At 33.5% G+C, this 18,261-nt stretch overlaps 1 protein-coding gene across 1 annotated transcript; it reads right to left on the bottom strand.

The window, feature by feature from the left end:
* Positions 1-2,328: 2,328 nt before the first annotated feature.
* ccdc69 (coiled-coil domain containing 69) lies at positions 2,329-16,862 on the bottom strand. Its single transcript, XM_051128369.1, has 9 exons — positions 16,669-16,862; positions 11,949-12,012; positions 11,406-11,563; positions 7,631-7,718; positions 7,428-7,501; positions 7,182-7,283; positions 6,977-7,096; positions 6,585-6,682; positions 2,329-3,932 (listed from the first exon to the last, which is right to left on the bottom strand). Exons 1-9 carry the CDS (start codon positions 16,714-16,716, stop codon positions 3,758-3,760), a joined length of 927 nt encoding a protein of 308 aa, XP_050984326.1. The 5' UTR covers positions 16,717-16,862; the 3' UTR covers positions 2,329-3,757.
* Positions 16,863-18,261: the final 1,399 nt, after the last annotated feature.

Below are 18,261 nucleotides of genomic sequence, written 5' to 3'. Positions count from 1 at the left end.
GCCTGTAAAGTTGTCCAAATTACGTCCTTAGCCAAGCATATTACTAATCAAAAATGAAATTTGATATATTTATGTTAGAAATTTTACAAAATATCTTTACGTAATATCTTGATTTGATATGATTTTTGGTATAAAAGAAAAAAATCGATATTTTTGACTTATATAATGCATGTTTGGCTATTACTACAAATATACCCGTGCTACATACAACTGGTTTTGTGGTCCAGGATAACAAACACACAGGTAACCTTGATTTGTTGAAGTAGGTAAGCATTTCTTTCTAAAATACAAAGTGTACCGAGCACCGAGTTTCGGATTATTATTACTGTTATTATTAGACAAACAGCTGATAAAATTAGACAACATAGGTCATTATGCCGCGTATTTATAATATGGTAATATTACAATATGTAATATAATGACCAAAAGTTCATTAAAAACGCTGACAAAAGTGCATGTGCTTCTGAAAAAATGGCAAAATATGCATGATACCCGTACAAGTGCTCCAACTCCATTAATGTCGGTTGGCAAAAATATAATCGTTTTTCTTTGCTAACAAACCTGCTAAACTTGCTGTTTTCTTAAAATAAGTAAACACTAGGCATAATCATAATAATAAAACCAATATCAAAAATGGGCAAACTGCTACTACACCTTGTACAATAACAAACTGACTTAGCATGAGTAATAAATTTAATAAAAGCGTTTTTCTTTTCGTCAGCGTCAGGACGCCATGTTTGATTTTTCGCGCAGAAACATACAGGCGCACACTTCCGCTGAAAAAAACAAAAACAAAAAGACGTCAGTCGACCATACATTAATTCCTCGCAACCTCGTTTGCATTAAAACATGCGTTATTGGTGATAAATATGCAAATATTTGTTTTGCAGGCTATTTATAGTCTCTATAGCTTACCTTTATGTTCTGAAGAGCAATCGCACATTAACCAATTTAGCTTTATTAAAATAAACACACAAGTAATTTCGCTGCAAATACATGCTGGTGTTGCTTTACAATGATTAAATGAAAAAGTTGTTTTATTGAGACCATGTTGATTTGAGATCTGCTAGTGTTCACTTGGGCTGGAATGAAAACACTTGAGATTGTCCCAGGTGGCTGTTAAATGCTCTGGGAACCTCCTGACATCACTACAGGGGGCTGACCTGTGCTTATCTCAGGGGCTAGGCAGGTATTGTCCGAGCATGTCAAACAGTCAGGGAACCGGTGAACCTCACATCCGCTCAACCAGCAAAAAGAGCCGGGCTGCTCTTCACGTTAAGTGCTGGTGTAGTCTAATGGGGGACACCACGGGGCAAACGTCTCAATCTGTCAATCAGCCGGGATTCATGCTCGTATTTGTCACCAGCAACACCCACCAATCAGTGTCTCATTACACGCAACAGTGAAAGTTGTGGGGTGAGTGACCTTATACCCGAGGGGCAAAGTCAATTGTGGGCCAAACAGCAAAGGGCAAGATTAATAAACAATACTTTAATATTAATTATGACCTTGGACCACAAAACCAGCCAAAAGGGTTGGTTTTGTGAAATTGAGATTTATACATCTGAAGATGAGTAAATAAGCTTTCCATCGATGTGTGGTTTGTTAGGACAGGACAATGTTTGGCCGAGTAACAATTATTTAAAAATCTGGAAACTAAGCGTGCAAAAAAAAAAAAAAAAAAAAAAAAATTGAGAAAATTGCCTTTAAAGTTGTCCATACAAAGTTCTTAGCAATGCATATTACTAATCAAAAATTAAGCTTTTGTATATTTATGGTAGGAAATTTACAAAATATTTTCATAGAACAACTTATGACTGGTTTTGTGGTCTAGGGTCACAATTTAGCTGCCAAGATTAAAAGGCTTTATTTTGGACCAGACTGTTGTAAACACTGACCACACTGACATAACAGTAAACTAATATTTTCAAATTGCTGACTGAAGAATGACTTGCATGTAGCTGTAATTCAAAACACATTGACAGGCCAAGATGAAACACCCAGACAACTTTAAAACTTGTCTGTGCAACAGCTCCTGTTTTAATCTTGATTTCTTGCGCCCCCTATGGACAAAATCTGTGTATTAACATCTAAGCATTGACAAGCATTAGGATGTTTGAATTCCATTCATTTCATTAGTCTTGAGGGCCTAATTTGACCAAACCTCATATTCACTCAGGAAAAACAAGATCATCTCCCATGAGCATCACTCTTACCAATCATCCTCCTGAATAATTATATAGTCATTTTTATAGTCGTTTCTGTGTGTCCCAAAGCAGCTCTTTGGTTTAAATATTCTGTTCTGGAATAACTGTACAGAACTTCATATACAGTCCTTCTGATGCAGGTTTATTGCTTGATTTATCCAGGAAACATCTTAAACCAAAGGCACTGATTCAGAAGTGAACATACATAAGGCAGAACATTTATACAATAATTCACAAAGGAAAAAAAAAGATATATGCACAAAGTCAACTTTACCACTAACGTTTTAAAAATGGCAAATCAATCTGCATCTAGAAGACCATCTGAAATACTGAGGAAAGAATATTTAAAAAAAATGAAACCAGGTCATCCAAGAGTTAGTTTCTTCATCACAACAAATTGGACCATCCGCAGTGAATGGGTGCCGTCAGAATGAGAGTCCAAACAGCTGATAAAAACATAACTGATGTATTTGTTTAGAACTGTTTTGGACTTGTAAATGGTGCATATTTTTCTCCTGATTCAGACAAGACATTCAGCTGCGGTTTGAAGTTAAAAATGTCTAAATGATGGATTTGTTTCTTACAAACATGCAGTTTTTTGTTTCACAAGATGTTAACTGGTGGACTGGAGTGGTGTGGATTACATGTGGATTATTGTGATGTTTTTATCAGCTGTTTGGACTCATTCTGACGGCACCCATTCACTGCTGAGGATCCGTTGGTGAGCAAGTGAAATTCCTCCAAATCTGTTCTGATAAAGAAATAAACTCAGCTACACCTTGGATGGCCTGAGGGCGAGTACATTTCAGCAACTTTAATTTTAGAATGAACCGTTCCTTTAAAGAATTCAATAACTTTTAGAAGCTCAGTGTAATTGTTTAGAACTTTCAGACTTTTTTTTAAAGTTGGGTTTGCCAGACTAACAAAGCAGAAGGCGGCTTTGAAGTCTCTTCTTGAAATGCATGCTAAAATGACTCCATTTTATCCAATAGGACCCCAGTATTTTACCTACCACTGAAAAGCAGAATTAAAAACAGAAATACTATGTGCAAAGTGTAGGAAGAAAGCATATTGGCAATCAGCCCATTATCTCTCCAAAAATTAAAACACTGTTAAAAGTGCAAGTGCATCTGAAAAGATCCCAAATATTAATGCTACAAGTGCTCCGGCTCCATTAATGTCTTAAGGCAAAAATATAACCATTTTTTGCCAACAATACCTGCTTAGTTTCCTGGAAAGATATAAAAATAATAAAACTGCTATAAAAAAAATTGGCAGAAACTGCTACTACACCATGTACAACAACAAAAAGACTGCATAGATCCACGGCTATTTAAAAAAATGCAACCAAAAATTCCTGATATCAAATAAAATGTACAAAAAAAATTTTTTTTTTTGGCCATTTAAAATGACAAATGCAGTGAATAGTCCATATCGGCACTGCATGTTCACAGCACTCCATAATAAACTGGCATTTAAAAAAAAAAAGAGGCAACGAGGCACCGAGGCCAGGCGGGGTGAGGATACAGTGATGAGGGTGAATGTTGCAGTCAGCTGGGAGACACTTGTGTGGGTATGACGGAAGGGAGGTGGAAGGAGGAACATGAGTCTCTGCGGTGTATCAGTTTAAAAAGCAGCTCTTCTTTCTCCTGACTGAGCTTCTGGTTCTGTAGAGTCTGCTTCTCTAGCGCCTCCTGCAGCTCGTTCTGCTCCTTGGACAGTTGTCTGAAAGAGGACGATAAGAGTTTATGGACAAGCTGAAAATACTATATTTTATGTACACACATACACTACTGCTCAAAAGTTTGGGATCAGTAAGGCTGCATTTATTTGATCAAAAATACAGAAAAAAAAAATTATATTGTTAAATATAATAACGATGTACAACAGTGTTCTATTTTAATATACATTAAAATCGAATTTATTTCTGTGATCAAAGCTGAAATTTTCATCATCATTATCCTAGTATTCAGTGTCACATGATCCTTCAGAAATCATTCTAATATACTGTTTTATGATCAGTGCTGGAAACAGTTGTGTTGCTTAATATTTTTTTGCAACCTGTGAACTTTTTTCAAGATTCTTTGAATAAAAAGTTAAAATAAACAGCATTTATTTAAAATAGATTTTTTTTTCTAACAATATACACTATTGTTCAAAAGTTTGGGGTCAGTACATTTTTATTCTTTCTTTTTTTGAAGGAAATTATTAGTTAATTATTACTAATTAATAAAAAGTGATAACATAGATTTACATTGTTAGAAAAGATTCATAAATGCTGTTCTTTTTTTAAAACCAAAGAATCCTGAAAAAAAGAAATCACAAATTAAATTAAATTTGAAACTCATAACTGGTAAATCCTGTAAACAGCAAGGAAAAAAAAAAAAAGTGTTCATAATGACATCTATAACACCAGGTGGCGCCACATACAAACATTAGAGCTAGAAAACGTTCAGTCTGACACTATTAGTGCAAGTATAAAACTACACCAGGAAAGCCTGTTTTTAAAATTACATTTAAAAAGCTTACTGTATCGTATTTGAGAAATTTCAAATGTCTTTAAATTATCAACATAATCAAAACTTAAAACAAACAAAAAAACAACTGTTTTACACAATCTAGTACATGCTTTCTGCCTAATGATTGATCATTTAAACTTTTTTAGCAGGTAGAAGCCCTTTTAGTATAATTTAAAAATTATTATATTATAAATATAAATATATAAATATAAATATAAATATATATATATATATATATTATAATATAATGTAAATATTATTATATAACTTTTCAAGACGAATACTTACTGTAGCAACGTATCATTGATCATCAAAACATTTTTAAAAAAAAAAATATGAATCAAGTATGATGCAATCAGGCTTTTAAAGAATGTCTGTTTGTTTATCTCTCAATCATTGTAGGTTTTGTAAATCTGCATGTGCATTTCATGCAAGTAGTCTGCTATACTTTTATAAACATCTGAGGGATTTACATTATAAGCAATTACAATTTTATCTAGCTTTTTTGGCAATATAATAACACCTGCACCAAATGACATATTTTTTTTGTGCAGTTGCAGACATTTTGAGGTGTTAAAATTAGGGTGTTTTTCCTCTGAGTATGACCTCCATGGGAAAAAAAAAAAAAAAAAAAAAAAAAAAAAAATACAAATATTTTGTCTAAAGGGTTAATGAACTGTTCCATTAAAAATAAATAAATATAACAAAAAGTGTTAAGCCTGCATTTATTTGATCCGAAGTACAGCAAAAACAGTACAATGTTTAAATATTTTTACTATTTAATAATTTAATAACTGTTTTCTATTTGAATATATTTTAAAATGTAATTTATTCCTGTGATTTCAAAGCTGAATTTTTAGCATCATTACTCCAGTCACATGATCCTTCAGAAATCATCCTAATATTCTCATTTTCCGCTCAAAAAACATTTATTATTATTATTGTTGTTGTTGAAAACAGCAGAGTATAATTTTTTCAGGTTTCTTTGATGAATAGAAACTTCGGAAGAATTTATCTGAAATAGAAATCTTTTGTAACATTCTAATTTATAATATATTTTATTTTTGATATATTTTGTAACATCAATATATTGATCAATTTAAAGCATCCTTGCTAAATAAAAGTATTCATTTCTATAATTAAAAAAATAAATAAATAAATAAATTATACTGACTACAAGCTTTTGAATGGTATAGTGTATAATATTAAAAAAAGCTTTTTATTTCAGATAAATGCTGATCTTTGGATCTTTCTATTCAAAGAATCCTGAAAAAAGATACTCAACTGTTTTAAATATTGATAATAATAATAATAATAATAATAATAATAATAATAATGAGTAATGATGTTAAAATCTTAGCTTTCACAGAAGTAAATTGCATTTTAAAATATATTCAATTAGAAAACAGTAAATTTAAATAAAAAAATATTTATAAATGTTACTGTTTTCATTGTACTTTGGATCAAATAAGTGCAATTTTGGTGAGCAGAAAAGACTTAAAAAAAATGAGAAATAAGGTTTGTAGGGTTAAACTAAGGTTATAAAAGTAAAATAAATATTACATTGTTATATGGAGCCTTTAAATCCTTGTTAACTTTTGTATTTGTAAACAAATAAATTACTGGGCTGCACAAACAACCAGAGTAATGTTTTGATAGCAATACAGTGTCACTAGTCACAGTGTTTACACTTTTGGAAAGGATCGCCTAAAAATGCATATTAATCCAAGAGAGCAGGAAGATGACATGTTTACAGTAAATCTAGATCTTTCGTTTTTTCCTGTAAAACTCTGCACAAAGAAGTTCACAATTCATCTCAGTATTTTAAAATAGTGTGCAGATTGAAGTAAACACTTACTGTATGAGGCTTTGGTAGTTGTCTATCCGTACCCTGTAGTCCTCGCTTTGCTGGAGAGCCTGCAGGAGCTGATCCTCCAGTGACAGATTCCTCTCAACCTGACAATCACAACAGAACAAGAAACAGGAAGTTATTAAAATAGCTGACAAATTGGGCTAAAATGGTTTTGGGCTGAGTTGGTGACTTTTCTTATGCAAACTAATAGGTCAATTTGCCACATTCAAATAAACAACATGAATACACAAATAATGCACCTGCTCTCATTTCTCATTTCTGAGTGACAGAGTGCAAAGCAAACGACATGGTTAACAAATTTAACAATCTGCTACTGAAGAGAACATATTGATTGACTGCTAATCTGAACATTGTGAGTCACTGGCCCAAGTTTATACCAGTGTTTCCATCTGCAGCAGCTTGTTCCCCTGGTCCTGTAAACGCTCACGCTTCATTTCGATGACAAATAACAGACTCTCCTGCTCCTGCTCCCAGAATGCACCCGGGCTGCCATGCGTCTGGGACGAAAAGACAAATACACAGCTGAATACCCCAGTTATCTCAAGCACGCTTTGCCAACAGATCTCCACTCTCATAACAAACCTCAATATTTCTCTGAAGGTCCCTCTTGAGCGTGGACTCCTCCACTCTGCGCTTTAACTCGTTGAACAGTTTCAGCTCTGACGTCAGCCCTTCGATCTGCTCCTGAGTTCATGGAAAGTTCAAACCAATCACTTCAAAGTCAAGTCTGGTATGTCTAGCTTGATGTGGGAAGTATATTAGATCAGCTCCCAATCAAATGTATTAAGGCAAATCAGAGAAGTGATGTTACGAATAGACGTGCTTTACCTTCAAAGCATTCTCAGCTTCTGCATGAGACTCGTTTAAAACGTTCTTCTCTTCATTGTGTAATCGCTGTAGCTCTGTAAAGTAAACAATTTATTGAATATTGCCATTTATTAAAAGATTATGTATAAGTTGATTATATTAAATGTTCATCTCAAATGTATATATGTTATATTTAGATTATAAATTAAAAGATGAACTCTGACCTTCTGTTGCGCTCTGATGCCGCTCTAAAGTGCTCCTCATCTGTTTTTCATGAAGATCATTTAAATCGGCGCTTATTTCAGTCTTTACCTGTAAACACAAGACATGATGCATTTATTTATTATCATATCAGCAGTGAAAGCTATTTCCATGGCAAAATAGTGAAAATAAAAATAATCATAAGAAACTTCAATAAATCAAGAATGATATACAATACTTACAACATAAAAAAAAAAAAGTTTACATAAGATCTTCTAAGGACAAGTCTTTTTAAAAGTGTCCATTAATGAAATTTCTGATTAAATCCATTCAAGACATGATAGATAAATAAATAAACAAATAAGCAATAAATGAATATTAATTAAAGTCAACATTAATTATTTTATAATTATATAATAAATAAAAATATATAAAATAAAATTACAATTACAAAGTATAATTAATAATAAAAATACACTCCTGGTCAAAGTTAAAAAAGAAAAAAAAAAAAAGGATTTTTAATGTTTTTTTAAAGTCGTCTCTTCTGCGCACCAATCCTGCATTTGTTTGATCCACAGTAAAGCAAAAACAGTAACATTTTGAAATTCTTACTATTTGAAATAACTAAATTGAAATAAGTTTTCTATTTGAATACATTTGCATAAAATGCAATTTATTACTGTGATTTCAAAGATGAATTTTCAGCATCATTACTCCAGTCTTCAGTGTCACATGATCCTTCAGAAATCACGCTAATATACTGATTTGCTGCTCTAGAAACATTATTATTATTATTGTTATTATTATCAATATTTAAACAGTTGAGAACATTTTTTTCAGGATTCTTTGATGAATAAAAAGATCCAAAGATCAGCATTTATCTGAAATATAAAGCTTTTGTAACATTATACACTATACCATTTTTTTCTTCTCTTTTGGAAAGTAGTTATAGAAGTTAATACTTTTATTTAGCAAGGATGCTTTAAATTGATCAAATAAGAATATTAAAATGATTTCTGAAGGATGCTGTGAGTGGAGTAATGATGCTAAATATTCAGCTTTGAAATCCCATAAAAATTACATTTTAATATATATTTAAATAGAACAGAGTTATTTTAAATAGTAAAAATATTTAGAAATTGTACTGTTTTTGCTGTACTTTGGATCAAACAAATACAGGCTTGGTAAGCAGAAGAGACTTCTTTAAAAAAAATAAAAATAATAATAAATAAATAAATAAATAAAAACATTAAAAATCTTACTGTTCAAAAACTTTTGACTGTAGTGTAAATTCTAAAATTGAAAATAAATCTGAATACCAGTCAAACTACCAATGAAACCTATGAACAAATTGTCAAATAAATAAATGATAAAGCTGGATCTTACATTTTTATAATTATTTCACATATTGTGAAAAAAAAAGAAGAAAAAAAAGAAACTGACCATGTTTTGGGGATGTCTTCATTTATAAAAATGCTATAAAAGTAAATAGTAATTATAAAAATAAATACGATTTTTTTCATATTTAATTGAAAAAATATTTTCCTTTTAGGTATAAGTGATGTTATTTACAAAAAAGCTTATATATATATATATATATATATATACAGTGGGTACGGAAAGTATTCAGACCCCCTTAAATTTTTCACTCTTTGTTATATTGCAGCCATTTGCTAAAATCATTTAAGTTCATTTTTTTTCCTCATGAATGTACACACAGCACCCCATATTGACAGAAAAACACAGAATTGTTGACATTTTTGCAGATTTATTAAAAAAGAAAAACTGAAACATCGCATGGTCCTAAGTATTCAGACCCTTTGCTGTGACACTCATATATTTAACTCAGGTGCTGTCCATTTCTTCTGATCATTCTTGAGATGGTTCTACACCTTCATTTGAGTCCAACTGTGTTTGATTATACTGACTGGACTTGATTAGGAAAGCCACACACCTGTCTATATAAGACCTTACAGCTCACAGTGCATGTCAGAGCAAATGAGAATCATGAGGTCAAAGGAACTGCCTGAAGAGCTCAGAGACAGAATTGTGGCAAGGCACAGATCTGGCCAAGGTTACAAAAAATTTCTGCTGCACTTAAGGTTCCTAAGAGCACAGTGGCCTCCAAAATCCTTAAATGGAAGACGTTCGGGACGACCAGAACCCTTCCTAGAGCTGGCCATCCGGCCAAACTGAGCTATCGGGGAGAAGAGCCTTGGTGAGAGAGGTAAAGAAGAACCCAAAGATCACTGTGGCTGAGCTCCAGAGATGCAGTCGGGAGATGGGAGAAAGTTGTAGAAAGTCAACCATCACTGCAGCCCTCCATCAGTCGGGGCTTTATGGCAGAGTGGCCCGACGGAAGCCTGGAGTTTGCTAAAAAGCACCCGAAGGACTCCAAGATGGTGAGAAATAAGATTCTCTGGTTTGATGAGACCAAGATAGAGCTTTTTGGCCTTAATTCTAAGCAGTATGTGTGGAGAAAACCAGGCACTGCTCATCACCTGTCCAATACAGTCCCAACAGTGAAGCATGGTGGTGGCAGCATCATGCTGTGGGGGTGTTTTTCAGCTGCAGGGACAGAACAACTGGTTGCAATCGAGGCAAAGATGAATGCGGCCAAGTACAGGGATATCCTGGACTAAAACCTTCTCCAGAGTGCTCAGGACCTCAGACTGGGCCGACGGTTTACCTTCCAACAAGACAATGAACCTAAGCACACAGCTAAAATAACGAAGGAGTGGCTTCACAACAACTCTGTGACTGTTCTTGAATGGCCCAGCCAGAGCCCTGACTTAAACCCAAAGCATCTCTGGAGAGACCTAAAAATGGCTGTCCACCAACGTTTACCATCCAACCTGACAGAACTGGAGAGGATCTGCAAGGAGGAATGGCAGAGGATCCCCAAATAGGTGTGAAAAACTTGTTGCATCTTTCCCAAAAAGACTCATGGCTGTATTAGATCAAAAGGGTGCCTCTACTAAATATTGAGCAAAGGGTCTGAATACTTAGGACCATGTGATATTTCAGTTTTTCTTTTTAATAAATCTGCAAAAATGTCAACAATTCTGTGTTTTTCTGTCAATATGGGGTGCTGTGTGTACATTAATGAGGAAAAAAAAAAATGAACTTAAATGAGTTTAGCAAATGGCTGCAATATAACAAAGAGTGAAACATTTAAGGGGGTCTGAATACTTTCCGTACCCACTATATATATATATATATATATATATATATATATATATATATATATATATATATATATATATATATATATATATATATATATATGTATGAGAACAATAGAATTCTCTATGCAATGTTCCCACTTATATTGCTAAATAAATGCGTTTAACTTTTAATCATTTTACATAATAAATTAGTCTACAAAAACACTTGGTGACAGGTTAAAAAAAAAAAAAGCCATCTTTGTTCTCTCTTGTTAAAACAAGCAGTGCTCTCCCGTGTTTAAACACACAAACCAGCCCTCTTTACAGGGCAATGAATAACATCTTTCCCTGCAAACAGGTTTGGCTTTGTTGGTCAGATGTTAGCACAAGGACAGATGTTCCAAAACCTATACAGACAGCAGAACAACAGCGCACTGAACCGGCCTCGTTCCCAATTATGCTGTAATGGAAAAGCACGTCTTGTTTACTGCCGCTGACGGCTTCATAACGTGCAACCCGCTGACATAATCTGGGATCAGAATCTTAGTCGTTATTGAATCCCTACATGAAGCTACATGTACTTACTATGTCTTCTATTCACAAGGGCTTTGAATATGAAATGCTTTCAAACCTTCTCTATAATGCTGTGAACTAAAGTGCAGATGTCTCCAGGATGGTCCTTGAGGAGCTGGTCTCTCTCCTGGTCTCCTGAAGCCGTCAAAACTGCATGTAGTATCTTTAGCTGACACTCGTAGGTCTCCAACTGATTCTCTTCAGATGAGCACGTACCTGCGGGAGAGCGGTTGAACATGACATTGTTTGCTCTGTGGTACATCTGCAACAGTATCTCCATGAGCATCAGCCAGGATCGCCCACGGCCAGCAACACAAGAGAATAAACAGGTCCCTGCAACCCAACATCAGTGCTACCAAACCCTGCGCTCTGCCAACAACAACACTACAATGAACACTGAAAAGACATGCATGCAAAGCAAACATTAATAAATAATAACCGTAGCACATGCATCAGGATCTAGAAGTGCAAAACAAGCTTTTGGGACATTCTAAAATAGTCCATGACCCAGAATATCTGTGCCACAATGCATTTTCTGTTTTCGTTTATCTAAAGAACATCTGCAGACGTTCACATGACAGGATCGAGAGAAACCACTTACCACTTCCATCTTGAAGTTTGATGTCCTTTGTGTGCTTCTCAGATTCTTGTGCTTTATTTTTTTTCTGAAAGAAAAGAAATTAATGCTTTATTTGTTGCATTGCAGATACAGAATTAATCATTCAAAAACTAGCTGACAGACTCAATCTACATGTGCAACTTTAACATTTCACAGAAGTGTCATATAAATTGACATTTGTTGCATTCCACAGCAGTCTGACAGTACTGGTGAGATATGCCTTTAGGATTGCACAAGCATTACATCATTGACAAACCACTTGCAGTAGTGCAGCACATTTTAAAAACTTGACTTGTATTTCTCAATAGAAAAGATGTACTTGATAAGATGTACTTTAAAGGTGCAGTCTGTGATATTGACTGCCAGCAGCTGAAATGGGCACACTGTACGCTGAGTTGATTTGTATGCATTTTAATGTTCCTTTGGTCATTGAGCTTTTCAGACGGATGATTTAGATGAATTAGAATCTGTGATCTCTGACCCGGTTCGGTTGCTGGCTTCAATGGCTGCAATATGCGGTGTTTTCCACCAACTGGCAACCTGGGGTGTTGAAATACTATTGGGTAAAACTGGCAGTGGGCGGAGTCACACAGACCAAAACAAAAACAGACATTCTGCTATGGAACACACATTTCAAAGTAGAATAGCTGATTGTAACGTTGCTTTTCTTATGTGAACTTAATATATTTCCTATCCATGAATTTTATTAAAGTATCTTTATGCTTTAGTACAGTCAAAACCTTTAATTGCTAAACTATGACGTTTTTTTCGTTGCAAACAATCACTGCCTATTATACACTGATCATATAAATAAAAACTAAGACAGAGAGACATATAAATAAATAAAGTAGTACAAATCTGGCCAAGACAGCTATTCGATCAAAAATTACAATAAAACTAACATTGTGAAGTATTATTACAATTTTAAATAACGGTTTTGAATTATTTTAATATACACACTGCCTTTTAAAAGTTTGGGATCAGTAAGAGTTTTAATGTTTTTTGTTTTTAAATGGAGTCTCTTATGCTTATCAAGGCTGTATTTATTTAATCAAAAGTACAGAAAAAAACAGTAACATTCTAAAATATAATCGCAATTTCTATTATTGGTTTCCTATTTTAATATACTTTAAAATATAATTTATTTCTGTGAAGAAGTGCTGAATTATCATCAGCCATTACTCCTGTCTCCAGTGTCATTTCTAATATTCTGATTTATTGTCAGTGTTAAAACTGTTGTGCTGCTTAATATTTTTTTTTTGGAACCTGTGATAGTTTTTTTCTTCAATCCTTTGACGAATATAAAATTAAAAAGAATAGCATTTATTCAAAATAGAAATCTTTTCAAACAATGTATATCTTTACTATCACTATTTATCCATTTAACACATGCTTGCTGAAAAAAACTAACAATTTCTTTAAAAAAAAAAAAAATTCACAGGTCCCCACTGTTTTCAAAATTGATAATAAATCAGCATATTCAAATGATTTCTGAAGGATCCTGTGACACTGAAGACTCGAGTAATGATGCTGAAAATTCAACGCTGTGTCACATAAATAAATTGTATTTTAAAGTATATTAAAATACTAAAAACCAGTATTAGAAATTGCAATAATACTTATACAAAACAATATTACTGTAAATAAATACAGCCTTGTATTTAAGAGACTCCATTAATAAAAACATTAAAAATCATACTGATCCCAAACTTTTGAACGGCAATGTATCTTCAATCTCACACGATCCTTCAGAAATCATTCTAATATGAAGAAACATTTCTTATTATATAAACACACAGTGGAAGACAAACATTCTAACTTTTCCAACGTATGGCTTTCTTCCTTTTTAAAACGTTAATACATTTACTGTTCAGTTTATTAGCATGCTCTCCACACTTTTAACAAGCCCTGAAATTCAGAAAGAATGCTTTCCTACATCCATAGGGAGATAAAGAATGTGCCATTCAAGTGTGAACGTTTGAAGATAGCGCTCAAGGCCGGCAACGTTCACAAGTGATTTAACATTTTAAAGCTTACGTGCCAAACATCTATGAGATATAGCCTGCACACAGCCTTAAAACACTCACAAGTGCAAAATGTCTCTCCTTTGAGAGCAAAATCTCGTTTACTTCAGATTAGAGAAGCGTTTCTCAACAAAACATTTTCACGCCTCACAATTAAGATTTGAGAGCTGCACGAAGACTAACAGAGAGTTAAATTTCACCTTTTTAACACTTTAGTATGATTTTGAACTGGCCAAAATTTATCAGGATTTTGGGGTCTTGACAGCTCTTGGTCTCCTTTTGCGTCAACTGTTCGTTGAAGCCAACACCCAAATTCACAAACAAAAAGAGTCAAACTACATTAAATCATCCTGGTTAAAAACTACCGAGATTCTCACTGTCACTTGAGGCTGTTTAAATGAGAAATGATAAGACACATGCGGTTAAATGTCAGCGTGGGACACAAGCCAACCAAAACAAAAGACTTATGCTTCTTGCAATCTACAGTTTGAAAGGAACCAAAAGCAAATGATGTCATCCTGCCCATGTATTCATAGTTTTCATGTGACATTTCTATAGAAACGCCCACCTGGAGGACAAAACAAGGCTTTTCTCTGCTGAACGCCACTTAGGTTTTTATTAGGAACTAATGTCCTAAGACAGCAATATTAAGAGCAAACTCACTGTACACCAAATGAATCATGAAAACTATGTATAGACAAACAGATGTGGCCAGAATGTGAATTCAGCTTGCTGAATTTGCACATAAAGCATTTTTCCATTGAAAACCATTATGCTTGATATGGCTTAATGCATTAATATTCTGGGCTCAGCCGCTTGCCTATATATAGTTTGCATCATCAGTGAGGCATATGTTGAATTTAACATTTTCAATATCACTTAGCAAAATGATCCACTATTTTTAGTCATTAAAATGCTGTGGCATGTGCTTTTATATGGATCGCAAGTTCCCAAAACGTACAGTTTGTTCACATGTTTGTTTTTCTTCTTTTGAGAGGTGATCTAAATGTTTGTGGCTTGAAACAGATGGAAAATTGACAGGGTTGTGCTGCAGTTCGATGGATGTTTTGCCCTCCAGGTCTCCATGCCAGTCATGTGACTAAAAACTATGAACAGCATTTTAAAGGTCTACAACTTTCTAATACTGAAATAATTCAGTAAGCTAAGCCTAATTTAAAAAAAATTAATCAGCAATAAAATGCCAGAACAGGAACTGTGTCTATCTCCTAATTCGGTTTAATCCACAACAACGCTATTACGCATTTGCCGGCTCTCTGTGGCAGGGAACCAAATGTTCTGGAACTTTAATGAACCCTTGGCTTTATTGCACTTTGCCGTCATGTGGTTGTGTGCTTTTGATGCAACTCCAATAGAGGCTGTAATAGTGAGTGTAAGGCTTTCTCTGTTTGGTCTTCAGAGACTTTTCACACTTCTCCAGTTGTCCACGTCAAGTATACTGACACATGGCTATGTGATTAACAGGACCAAATGAACTCTGGCTGTTTATAGGTCACATTAAAACTTGCAGTGAGAAACTTGGGACCCCGTGTCTGTCACATCCAAGCCCAGTGAATCTAAATCCTTCAGCAATCTGGGCTAATGAAAGCTTGACCCTGTTGCTATCAAAGCCAGATTTCCCTGCATGTGTAAAGGCCCCAAGAATGCATTGATATTTTGCATGCATTTACATAAAAAAAAAAAAAGGCAGTGAAATTCTAGTGCTTTTCCATTATGCATTAAACTTTTTTCTTTTAATGCATGCATAAAACAACAGACAAGACCACTAGACACTCATGCATGTTTGTAAAATTCGGTTAAAAATATCTTGTATATAAACAGATTATGAAAAAGTTTTTGCTCAGGAAAAAAAAAGGTCAAATTAAAATGCAAAAATTCTTGAAAAATGTTTTCATTAATAGTTTGGCAATCAACAAAACAAACATGACCAGGTCATTAATTTTTCATTTTCATTATTTATTTTTAAAATATCACGTCATTTATTAAAATATGAATTATATTCATGTCAAATGGAGCAACCCTATGGAAAACATCTTATTTATTACCTGAAATAAGTTAATTATATTAGTTTTAAGTATATTTGGAAAAAAAAAATTCTACAAAAAAAAATTAAAGTATTTCAGTAACCAGCAGTTCTACTGGATAACGCTACAAATGTTTTCCAAAAATGTAGAAATCCAACCGGAAAACACAGGGTTCGTGTCTAAAAATGAACAAAAACTACATTTAAACTACATTTCACCTTTTTATCACCTCGTACATCCTGATTTGTCATTGCCCGAAATGCGGAACAATTTAAAAGCGAGCACAAAAGTGCTCACACTTGAATGCAGGATAACACGCCTTTAATTTGTCATAACGGATGTCAGCAGCACATTTTAAACAACAGTAGATCTCATCTGCTGAACCCGGCATCTGTTTCTAATTAAAACTTTCACAAGTCGACAAACTAACAGAAGAGCTCTCGCATCGACTAACGCATTAAGGAGGAAGTAACAAGTGATTTGAGAGCAAAACAAGAGTGGTTCCCATAATACAGATGCATTTGCACGTGCTGTATTTGCAACATTTCTCGCATCTGACGTTGCCGCTGCGGGTCTCACTGCAACTTTGTATTATTTGTGAACATCCTGAGGAGCTTTTTAAAGCGAGCGACCTACCTTTTTCCGGGAGACCTGGCCACAAACTTTGCTGTTGTGACAACCCATGCTCCTCTGCGCTGCCTCTATAGTCTACCCGTCCTCGATAGTAAGTTTTCGTGTGTCTGCAGCAGTTCAAATATGAGCTCTCATTGATCCGCTCGAATAGGCTGAGACCGGGGCAGAGGGGCGGGAACTACAGAGTCAGGGCGGCGTTCCAAAAACGCAGGCTACATTTACATCAACAATTTAAGCTGAGACAAGCGGGAAATTGGTGAATCTGTGCACAGCTGCGTAAAATGATGCACACCGCAGCTTCCTCGAATGCAAAATGGTTTGTTTTTGTTCTGGACAATAGTATGTCCCTAAATATTGCAAAGGTCAATTAAGTCTGTAACAAATAATTAAATTTATTGTATATTAAATAGTGCTGGGTAGCGATTAATAGCATCCAAAATAAAAGTTTTTGCTTATATATGTGTGTGTTTGTACTGTGTATATTTATTATGTATATACACTGTAAAGACACACACATACAGTTTATATTTTGAAAATATTTACATGTATATATTTCTATTCGTATAATTTATATTATATATAAATATATTTAATATATGCATATAACATATTTTCTTATATATACATTCATGTGTGTATTTATACATTACAAATATGCACAGCACACACATACATTACGAACACACAGCTTTTATTTTGGACGCAATTAATCATGATTAATCGTTGCCAATAAGTTCATCCCAGCAGGTGAGTCTTTAGCCATCTTAAAGAAACGGCTAAAGACATTTTTTCCATCTACACTTGACCCTCTAACACTAGAACTCTGTTCTTTTCCCTATTCTATCTACTTGTTTTAATTATTATAAAAAATAATAACCCTATAACACCAGCTCTTTATATTCTATCTACTTCTTATTCTTTTTATTTATTAATAATAATAAAAAACCTATGTGTACTGGGTTAGACTAACCAGGACTTGTCACAATACTTATATAGTGTTGCTCTTTTGTTGTTTTGATTGCTTCTATTTCCCTCATTTTTAAGTCGTTTTTGATAAAAACATCTGCTAAATGATTAAATGTAAGTGTAAATTAATTTATTATTGTTTATTAAATAAATGTTAACAAAAATAGTTAGTTTAATATGAATATTAAATATTGTTAATCATCCTATATTTATTTTAAATATATAGTTACATTATTTTCAGTTATGGAAATTATAAATATAGAAATATGTGAATTAAATAACGTTGATTGAAGTGTTACAATAACATTTTAAACTTTTTAAAATTTTATTTATATACTTTATATGTGCTATGCCATACTGTCCTATTTCTATCTACTTGTTTTCTTTTTATTCAATAAAAAACTTGATCCTCTAATCCTCTGTTCTTTTTTATTCTATATGCTTGTTTTAATTATTATGAAAAATAATATCTCTTTTACATCTTCTTTTTATTCTTTTTCATTATTATTAAAAAAAAAAACTTATGTGTACTAACTGGGACTTGGCACAATATTGTTTTTGTTGTTGTTTTGATTGCTTTTATTTCCTTTATTTGTAAGTTGATTTGGATAAAAGCATTTGCTAAATGAA

Source organism: Labeo rohita, chromosome 14, assembly GCF_022985175.1.
Source record: "Labeo rohita strain BAU-BD-2019 chromosome 14, IGBB_LRoh.1.0, whole genome shotgun sequence".
NCBI classification, from domain to species: Eukaryota; Metazoa; Chordata; class Actinopteri; order Cypriniformes; family Cyprinidae; genus Labeo; species Labeo rohita.
This window is presented reverse-complemented; position numbering and strand designations above follow the sequence as displayed.